An 11207-nucleotide genomic window follows, 5' to 3' on the forward strand; every position below is an offset into this window, starting at 1 on the left:
AGGGAGAGAGAGAGGGAGAGAGAGAGAGAGAGAGAGAGAGAAGGGGAGAAAAGAGAGAGAATTCTTGGCACTAATTACATGTAGCTTACTTCAGAAAAAACCACTTTACATGGACGGTAATTCATCATCGACCAAACACAAATGATTAAAACACAAACAAAATTTAATTTTTTAAAAATTATCACAACGAAATGGGCATAAGAGAAACCCCTGGAACTCAAATGGAAGAATGATACAAAACCGACATGGAAAAGCCAAAAGCCTGCACATTATACACTATAAAGATACAAACATTGTGGTTGAAAACTTGAAACGAGAAGCTTCTGAAAGATCACATAAAGTAAAGGAACCTAAAACAACAGTGCACAAAAGTCAAATACATGGCAGAAATAAAGAAAACTGTTATGGTAAGTGCAAAACAGGAACAGACTGAGTACTGTTTACAGTTAAAAACATTTCCTGTGCACAATGGCCGGGCCCGACTCATCGTACTCTTGTTTCGAGATCCACATCTGCTGAAAAGTGGACAAAGACGCCAAGATAGAACCTCCAATCCAGACAGAATACTTCCGCTCCGGTGGTGCTATGATTTTGATTTTCATTGTGCTTGGAGCGAGAGCTGTGATCTCTTTTTGCATTCGGTCAGCAATGCCAGGATACATGGTGGATCCTCCTGAGAGGACAGTGTTGGCGTAGAGGTCCTTACGGATGTCCACGTCGCACTTCATGATGGAGTTGTACGTGGTCTCGTGGACACCTGCAGATTCCATACCTAGGAAGGATGGTTGAAACATAGCCTCGGACGTACGAAACCTCTCATTGCCAATGGTAATTACCTGTCCATCAGGTAATTCATAACTCTTTTCTAGAGTTGAAGACGAAGCAGCAGTACCCATTTCTTGTTCGAAGTCAAGGGCGACGTAGCACAGCTTCTCCTTGATGTCCCGCACAATTTCTCTCTCAGCAGTTGTTGTGAAGCTGTAACCCCTCTCAGTCAGTATCTTCATGAGGTAGTCGGTGAGATCACGGCCAGCGAGGTCCAGTCTCATGATGGCATGGGGAAGGGCATAACCCTCGTAGATGGGGACAGTGTGGGTGACACCATCACCAGAGTCCAACACAATACCTGTGGTACGACCAGAAGCGTACAGGGACAGGACAGCCTGAATAGCCACGTACATGGCTGGTGAGTTGAAAGTTTCGAACATAATCTGTGTCATCTTCTCTCTGTTGGCTTTGGGGTTGAGGGGAGCCTCTGTAAGAAGGACAGGGTGCTCTTCAGGGGCAACACGCAGCTCATTGTAGAAGGTGTGGTGCCAGATCTTCTCCATGTCATCCCAGTTGGTGACAATACCGTGCTCAATGGGGTACTTGAGAGTGAGGATACCTCTCTTGGACTGAGCCTCGTCTCCAACGTAGCTGTCCTTCTGGCCCATACCAACCATCACACCCTGATAAAATACGAGAAAAAAAGCAGCAGCATCTTAATCAGTTTTTCCTGAAAATTCTTAAAAGTACAAAGTGGGTTTGAACTGAAACCTACATGAACTGGAGATAAAAAATAAAGTTAACTCTCATCTAAAAAAATAACAAGGTAATACACCCTTGGGTGGATGCTGGTCGTTACACTGAACCTCCCTAACAGAATCTCCCCGCTCCAACCTTGTTAATTCCTCTTTGATCCTGTACAACGGAAACTTCTTAACTCTGAAAAGATAAGAGAAATTTCTTCCCCTTAGAGGTTTTTTTTAACCTGTGGGAAGACAAAATGATGAGGCCTTTCATCCCTGATTTGAAACAAAACCTGTAAGTTTGGTTCCATCGGCTCTAAAACCATATAATAACGCCATGTGGATAGGCGAAGAAGGGGAGGGCTGCAGCTTGGGATAGGACTGCAACAATTGTAAAGTTCTCTTTTTAAAAAAGTTTAGTACATGTATTGTGTTTTACGGCGCTCGCAACTGTACAAGTTGGTTTTTTTCTCAACAGCTCACTGCTCGGCCTGATTGTGGTCAAAATTTCTAATTAAAATTGTTGAAACGCTAAAAATCGGGTGTAAATAGATTTTAAATATTTAAAAAAACTTTCTAAATAACACTTAAGAATTTCAAATAATCCATTTTATAATTCCCATAAAGGCCAATGGCCTTCATAAAATCAAAAATTCTGTTGGGAACAACGACGGAAAACAGATCTTGCAATTTTTTGCATCTAAAATATTTCCTTCGGGCCTCTCATCTCTCTGAAGGAGGTAAGTGTCAGAGCCGTGTGTCCGATGCGTAATCAAGTAAAAATGACTTCGACTCTTCTGGAGAGGCCCGAATGACTTCGCGGTCCCAGTTTGGATTTAATGTTGTGCAGTTTATTATTTGTTGGGTTTTTTTCAGCGGGCCTCCCACAGACTGGAGGTGTACTTTTTGACTTTATTTTTAAAGTCAGTCTGTGGGAGAGTGTTCGTCGTTGATCCCAACAGAAGGGATAAGGATTCCTTCGCCAGATAATCTACCTGCTCATTTCCTCGGATGCCCACATGGCTAGGTATCCATGCGAACACGATATTTTTCCAGGTTTCAGTCAAGGCGTGTATTTTTTGTTGTAGCCCAGCTATTTTTTGGGTGTAGGAGCGTGTAGTTTGTAAGTGAGGTGATGCAAGACAGAGAGTCAGAAAGGATAAGGAAAGATTTGTTAGGAGAATTTTTCACGGCGTCCAGAGCCATGTCAATGGCAGTGGCCTCCGCAGAGAAAAAAGGAGGCTTCGGGATGGAGTCTCCTCTGGTGTATACTGTTTGAAGATAGGGCTGCTGCGCTCACATGATACATGTGTAGTACTTTTTGGAGCCATCTGTGAAGAAAGCTCCTCACCGGGGTATTTTTCTATAAGTTTTTTGTATTCTGTTTTAAATGTTTTGGTGTTTGAGCTTGCTTTGTCGTGTGTGGTCAGCTGTATGTCTACTCTTGCCTTGGTGAGGTGCCACGGAGGGAGGTCGGGGAAAAGAAATTGTTGATTGTCTTGTTTGGAAAAGTGTAACCTGCAGGGCTCCCCATTACGCACAAATGTGCGTATAATATTACGCATTAAACCTGCAGATTAGGCCTATCCCCTAAAAGTTTTGGTGGTGCGTGAGCGTTACTCTTTAAAATTTCGTTTTGGGGGTTTGCATACGCTTTTAGGGAGGGGTGGGGGCCCACACCTGAAGGGTATCTCGCTTATTAGAGGACCGAATTTTACCAAACTTCACACATATAACAAGCATAGTTAGGAGTCTTAAAATCCGCAATCAAATATGAGAAAAAAGTTTCGTTTCCATGGATACGGCGGCCATATTGGATTTTGTTGTCTTACGTAATGAATACCGCACTTACTGTTCATGGAAATTGATTGTTTTATTGCATGCTTGTTCACAAACATTAGATCTAAAAATTTACCGGCTGTTTTTTTCCTAAACGAATTAGAACATTTTTAAATGAATTTTTTCCTGAGGTAGATCTAGTATTCAAGTTCGCAAAAAAATCCGTGAAAAACCACTCAAGACACCACCAACAAAAACCTATTCCATATATAAAAAATTCAAAAGACAGATTTTTAGTATTACTGTATTACATCTCTCCATTCTGTGAAAATTTCATGAAGATGGGACGAAAAATGGAGTTATTAAAAAAAAGTATTGAGAAAAGTAGCGTTTTGAGAAAACGGCCGATAAAGAAAAATAAAATATTGACTTTATGAGGAAATGATGGTGACAAACATGCCCGGAATGGGAAGAAATGGTTTTTTTGGGGGGTTCTTACGCAATGAAATAGTTGAAGGAGAGGCTGAGGAAGCTAAAAATGCCTACAACTCAAATTCCATAATTTTGAGCCGAATCGGGACTTTGGGGGTGTATAGCTCCCCTCCTCCACCCCACACACACACACTTAACAATGGTGACGTTTCAACAGACAGAAGTATGACGTTGTCTTATTCCGATCAATATTGGGTAGATCTAGATCTATCAACTGTTTCTGACATTGTTTGCACAAAATAAAAGTAGTCTTGTTCATCTCTCATAATAATCATAATCATTTGAGTTTGAGCAAGTAGTTTTTTTGTGTGTTTTTGTAAAGTGTTTTACGGCGCTCGCAACTGCATAGGTCATATGAGCGCGCGGGACACACCTAATATTTTCAGTTGGTAGGAAATTTGGAATTTTGCCCGGGTGGCGGCCGAAGCCTACTCTTATCGATTTTAGACCACCAAGGGATCTTTAACGTGCGCACTTGCACACGGGCCCTCCGAGATTTTTCGCCCATGTCCGAGAAGGCTAGGTATAGATCTTTCCTACCAGAAGATCAGGGGTGTGGCAGAAAGACAGCAGTAAGGAGGAGCCAAGGAGTAGCAGTAGAAAGGCTGCAAAAAGAGTCAGGAGCCCAGAGGAGGAGGCAAAGGAGGTGAGGGCAGAAAGTGGAATTGAAAGCAGACAACAGAACATTGCTAGAGAGCTGGAAAGGAGGTGAAAGGAGACCATTTTTAGAGAAGAAATTTTTTCGGTCGCTACCCGGATTCGAACTCGGGACCTTTAAATGAGAGGCCAAAACACCTTAACCTCTAGGCCACGAGAGCTCCCTGAGCCAGTAGGCTAAGTCAAAAGACGCTTGGATTGGAATAACAAGACGGTGCAACTCGGTATGCACTATTTCCCGCAGTGTCGTCATACAATAATATATTCCATATTTTTAGATCTAGATCTGCCTAAAAATATCTCTGCGTGCACTTTATAATATGAGATATCTATCTATGCCATCACACAAGACGTCGCCTGATCTTGGCTTCGGCGTTTTAATTAGCAGGAGGTAGAAAAACCGTAGATCTAGTGTCTATTCTTTGTTACAGTTCAGGCACAGTTATGAGAATGACAGTGATGAATCAGCCCATTTACAATTACTGTGCATAAGCCCCGGGGGGGGGGGGGGGGGGTACGGTATATGTTTGGCCCGTGCATGCTTTAACATGTTGTAAACATAATTGCATAAAGTCTTTTATATTTTTTTTACCGTCATTAAATGTTTGTTCGTTTGCCTTTGGATTTTACATGCCTATCGACTCATCATGGCCTTTTTAGGAGATAGCAGGCTTGGTCCTCGATCAGGACACCGGCAGGCACAGAAAAATGTAATTATGAAAATTTGGCTTTACCTTGATTCGAACCCAGAACCCTTTGACTCAGAGTCAAGCGCACAGCCTCTGAACCACCTGGCCGGCTAACCGGCATTACATAACATTGATATTTCTTTTTGACTTTCTCAGGTATCACGATTTTAAGAAAAGGCATCCCGAACGGACGAAAAGATCCCAAAGGCTCCTGGGAATAGAGAAAGCCCCGGTTTCGTCCCAGCAATGGAAAAGTACATGGAAAAAGTGGATGAACACCTGCTGGAGGACCCCACTCGTTTGTTCAATGTCAAGACGGTTTGCACTGTCACTATGTGCAAAATCCACCCAAAAAATTAATTAATGGCCCAAAAGTCAGTCAAGGGGGATTTATATAAAATGACTACGAGCTCTAAAGCTCAAATAACCTGTCTATGTTGCTGCTCAGCAGCAGGCACATTAGCTGCTCCTTTAATAATCATGTCAGGGCAGAGACTTACGGTCAACCCAACAGAACACTTCAAAGAGTTGGGTTGAGGGAAAGTGGGTAGATGACGGGGGAATTATTTGCAGATTGGGTGGAAAATGTGTTTAAGAAGTTTCTGGACGACAGTGGGGTGAAGAGACCAGTTATTCTTTTTTTTAGATGGGTCATCCACCCACAAAACTAAACGGATCAGCGACGCCTGTCTGGCCACAGAGGCGTCATGCCCTACTGCCTTCAGGCAAATGCTACTCACCTCCTTTAACCCCTTGACCTGGCTTTCTTTGCGAGCATGAAGCATCACTGGGGTGAAGGGGTAAGAGAATACCAATTAAAACATCCCGGGAAAGTGGTCAAGACAGCATACATCTGAAAGCTACAACTCAGGAGATTGGAAGAAAGGGGTTCGAAAAGTCGGGGTTGTTTCCCCTAAATAAAGATGCTGTCCTGAACACACAGAAGATGCAGCCTTCACAGGTGCTCCGCACACCCACGCCTTGTACATCTGCTCACGCTCCACCACACACGCCTTGTACATCTGCTCACACTCCACCACACATGCCTACCACCTCAAAGGCAGCTTCATTCATATGTACCCCTTCATCCTGCACCACGTCCACTTCCCAGACAAAGAGAACATTTAAAAACCTTAAAGTCTAGGAGTCATTTTTGACTCCAGAGCTCAAGATAAAATATGAACAGAGATTTGAAGAGAAATATGACATCACAGATGATGTGATGTACACTTCAAGGAGAAAATGCAAAGAATGTCTCGCCCAGTTTAACATGCCGCATCACACCCCTTCTACCTCTGCAAATAGCTCTGACCAACACACTCCAACAGACACTAACAAAATCAACAGCAACACCAACATCTTTACCAATGGATATAGACACATACATAAAAACAAAAAATTCCCCAAGTTGAACCACCAGCCAGAAAAAGGCTACTTGTGAATGTAGTTCTAAACATGGCACTAACAAGAGCTGAATGTATGGAGTATTTTGAAAGAAGGGAGAATGACAAAAAAGAAGCTGATCATAAGAAAGAAGAAAGATTGAAGAAAAGAGAACAGAAAAAAAGTTGAAACAAGAAAAGAAAAGAAAGGCAGAAGAAAAAAAGAAGCAAAGAGTAGTGGAGAACAAAGGAAAGAATGGATCTGGTGGAAAGAAAGGAAAGGGACGACGAGTGAAAGATGTTGAGAGTGAGGAGGGGAATAACATAACGTGAGAGTGAGAATGGTTTGGGATGATGCTTCTTTGCAAGTGATTGTGAATGAGAATGTGTTTTTGTTATGAGGGTAAGTACAAGAGGTCTGAATGTAAAGATTGGGTGGGGTGCAACAAGTGTCTTAGGTGGTGTCATAAGAGGTGTGTGCAGGGTTGGGTTGATTTAAATCAGTTGATTAAATTTTTTTTAAAAATCAACTTGATTTTAAAAATAAAAATCAGTGATTTAAATCACTTTTTTAAATATTTACTTTTATTCAGTTTTTACACATTTCAACATTCAGAATTCCTTTCCTTGGTTTCATTAAAAAGATATAAGGTTTGGTAGACTAATATATTCATGCTTAAAAGTCTGCTTCCCACCCCCTTTCACTGTAAAATAATACAGTATTCAATTTACTTTCCCCCCATAATTGAAATAAGAGCTGGGTTGATTTAAATCAGTTGATTTTTTTTATTTTAATCGACTTGATTTTTAAAATAAAAATCAGTGATTTAAATCACTTTTCACAGTTTTTACATATATTTAAACGTTCAGAATTCCTTTCCTTGGTTTTATTAAACAATATAAGGTTTAGTAGACTAATATAATCATGCTTAAAAGTCTGCTTTCCCCACTGTCACTGTAAAATAATAGTTCTCAATTTACTTTTTTTCATAATTGAAAACCAGGGGGGTCGATTTAAATCAGGTGGATTTAGGTCAGTTGATTTAAAAAAATTAAAATCAACTTGATTTTAAAAATAAAACTCTGGTTTAAATCTTTTTAAAAAAGTATTCTGTTTTTACATCTTTAAACATTCAGAATTCCTTTCCTTGGTTTTATAAAACATATATAATATAAGGTTTAGTAGACTAAAATAATCATGCTTAAAAGTCTGCCTTCCCCCCTGTCACTGTAAGTAGTAAAATAATACTGTATTCAATTTACTTTTTTTTCATAATTGAAATTAGCATTTTCTTTTTCTTTTTAGACAAACACAAGTGCGCGCGCACACACACACACACTGTAATAAAATGCAAGTTTATCTACGCATAATTACCCCCCTTTCCTTTTAGACTGACATTTTCTTCATTTTTTGTCTGTAGCCATAATTCACTGAGATCTAGCAGATTAAGGCTTTCTAAAATTGCAGTTGCTTATATTAATCATTAGTTAAAATAAAGACAATGCATTTTGCACTAAAAGAACTTACTTTTAGCCACCAAAAATAAATAAATCCGATTACAATTTTTAAAAATCGATTTTAATTTTTTTATAAATAAAAATTAAAAAAAATCACCAACCCTGGGTGTGTGGCAAGTATTGATTTATTTGAGTTGGATGACGAGCAGTTCGAAGCGCTTGATTTTGTGTGTGATGCATGCTTGTGTGGATTTTTAGATATATTGGTCATATTGTGTAATAAATGAGTATGATGATGAGCAGCCCAGTTGTAAATCCAGACTTTGTATGCATGCATGTGTGCCATGATGATGTACTGAATTCGCACTGAATTATTATTTGAATTTTTTCTGTTTGTTCTTATGACTAGATCTAGATATCTAGCAAGACCTAGACCTAGACCTAGATGTAGATTCTAGTTGATTTTTCCCCAATAAACATTCCCTGATCCCTTGAACTTTTTAATTCATTTGTTCTAATATAAAACTTTCAATTTGTGAAGCCTCTAGGTCTAGATCTAGATCTAGTAGATATTTGACATGGAGTGTCTACGTACACGGTAACCGGGCAGTTCAGAACTAAGTTCAGTTTTAGTCATCCGGTGTTGCCTCCATCCCCACCCCTCCCCCGACAGTAGGCTATCTTTTAAAAAAATCAATACCCCCCCATTCCGGAGCCCTTGATCTAGAATCTAGATTCTATACTTCGCAGCGCAGACTTTGAATGAACTTTGGGGACCCCAACCGGTACTCCAATGTGATTTGCACGCACAGGTTCACTGACCGGTCACGATGGCGAGCCCGACAAGACGCTTGTAGGCCTATGACTTTCTTTTTTTTTTTCTTCAGCAAGTGACAGCACAGGACAAATATTGACTTATTTTCATTCCCATTACCGTGTAGGCCCTACGTAGATTCTAGATTATGAGACTAGATCTATCATCTAATCTAGGTGCCCTGTTATATTCTAGCTTTGCAAATAGGCACTTCTTATATTCAAGGGTATGCATGGATACAGTGCGGGCGGGTAGCCCAGACTAGGGGGGGGGGGACGATCTGCGTGGACATATTGTTTATAGCAGATCTAGGCCTAGGCTAGATTCTAGCCCAGACCTCAGGCGGATAACCCAGACAACTTGGAAGATATCTAGATTAGAATCTAGATCTAGATGTAGTTCTGGGTACATGTATCAACGGGAGAGAAATCTGGCATTTTATGAGAAATGCACCCTTCTGAGGGAAGAAGAATGTGTGGCGGTTCAGTGACTAACTGGGGCTTAGATTATCTAGATCTATCTAGATCTCTAGGCCCTAGCCTAGATCTAGATATTTAGATCTAATATAGATTCTAGATTAGTTGGGCTGCCAAAAGAAAGGAGACCAGTGGCGTTGCGTGAGTTGCAGACAAGGTGGTGCATGATTGGAAAGTGAGCAAATGGGCAATAGGCTTAGAACCTACTAGATCTAGATCTAGATATACTATTAAGAATTCTGGAGAAAGTCAATTAGAATCTGCAGGATACCCCTTATCAACATAAATCATATAGACTATCGATATTTACAACTGTTTCTAAATCTAGATCTAGATCTAGACTAGATCTAGATTCGAGACTTTAGTAAAGGCAGAGTCCAGGGAAAAACATCAATTAAATTCGTGTGGTGCAGATGGGTAAAAAGAGACCAAAACAATCTCTCTATTGCGACTATCATTGCACATCACTTCGCCTAATACATGTTCCGGTAGATTTAACTACCTATAAATAGATGGAAGTTTGACCCGTGTCAAAGGTTGGGGGTGGCTGACGATTCGGGAGGTGGCTGCGGGTTGACGAAAGGGAAAAGCGCCTCGCCGTCTGTCTCTTCACTGGCGCAGCAAGCGGGTGACGGATCGCAAGGATGTAGATCTAATATAATCTAGAATCTAGAACTAGATAGTAGGCCTAATGTAGGCTAGATCTAGATCTAGATCTAGAAATCTAGATCTAGGCCTAGAGCACTGACTGGTTTAGAACAAAAAAGAAAAAGGGGGGGGGGGGGGGGGGTGGTGAAGGCCAGGGTTAGGTGGAGCGGTTGCACCAAGCCACTGAAGAGACTCAAGAGGGTCAAAATGGGTTAAGTTGGCGGATTGCCCAGACAGTGACCTAGATCTAGGGATCTAGGCCTTAGCCTAAAGTAAAGCCTAGATCTAGATCTAGATTCTAGATCTAAGTTATCTACAGATAAATTAATCATAAATTACGGTTGGTTAGGTTAGGCCTACCTGATGACGAGGTCGTCCAACAATGGACGGAAACACAGCACGTGGAGCATCGTCCCCTGCAAATCCAGCTTTGCACATGCCAGATCCATTGTCCACAACAAGAGCAGCAACATCCTCATCGGCCATCATAAGTTGTGTTGAATTGTCACACCAAAACAAGTGTTACTGGAAGTAATATAACTACTATTTAGATCTAGATTATAAATCTATATCTCCTTACTCCTTACGGTAGAATCGAACACACCAGCCCTCTTCCAGACATTTGAAAGAAAGTGCGACGACTGAACTTTAGGGCCTAGACTTTACTTCCGTTCACATTTGCCAGGTTGTAAAAGAGATATAGGCCAAAATTAGTACACCTCACCATCCCCCATCCCCACCCCTTAGCTAAAATGAGCCCACATTTGGGTGAGTTACACGTTTCTTAATTCTTCTGACGATGGAGTGACCGATGCTGCAACAAATATATAATTTAATTCCTACTGAACAAACCATGATAAGCATGTAAGCCTACTACGAAATGATTATATCGTTTAGGCCGAGGCAACCAAAAAAGGCAAAACTAGGAAGAACAATCAACATCTGTAGTAATCGATACCGTAGAAGAAAACGGAATCGGGTTTTTTGCCGTTGGCTCAAAGCAAAGAGTCTACATAACAAGAGGGGCCACTTCTCTCTTTGAGCCAATTAAAAAAGTGTCCTCAAAATTCGGTGGCGCCCTCTTCGCAATTGCGCACCCTTTGCGAACAGAGTTACCCTACTTGAGTTTAAAAAATCAAAGTGAAACCAGAGAGGGTGAAACTAGCAAGTTTTTGAATACATTTCAGAAGAACGCTTTTTTAAAATGGTTACGCTGAAAAAAAACCTCTTCCGGATTAAAGGGTGATTGTTTTCTTCATTTAATTCGACTTTAGAATGAAAGGCGAGTGGTCATTAAAATT

The 11207-nt window shown here is 40.8% G+C and overlaps 1 protein-coding gene across 1 annotated transcript; it reads right to left on the bottom strand.

Moving 5' to 3' along the window:
• Positions 1 to 147: 147 nt before the first annotated feature.
• Positions 148 to 10522, bottom strand: LOC100533368 (actin ovestestis isoform). The gene is given in 2 exon segments (NM_001204658.1): positions 148 to 1451; positions 10267 to 10522. Coding segments are annotated over 2 exon segments (1131 nt in total). The 5' UTR covers positions 10393 to 10522; the 3' UTR covers positions 148 to 446.
• Positions 10523 to 11207: the final 685 nt, after the last annotated feature.

This window comes from Aplysia californica, unplaced genomic scaffold, assembly GCF_000002075.1.
Source record: "Aplysia californica isolate F4 #8 unplaced genomic scaffold, AplCal3.0 scaffold00145, whole genome shotgun sequence".
Classification (NCBI taxonomy): domain Eukaryota; kingdom Metazoa; phylum Mollusca; class Gastropoda; order Aplysiida; family Aplysiidae; genus Aplysia; species Aplysia californica.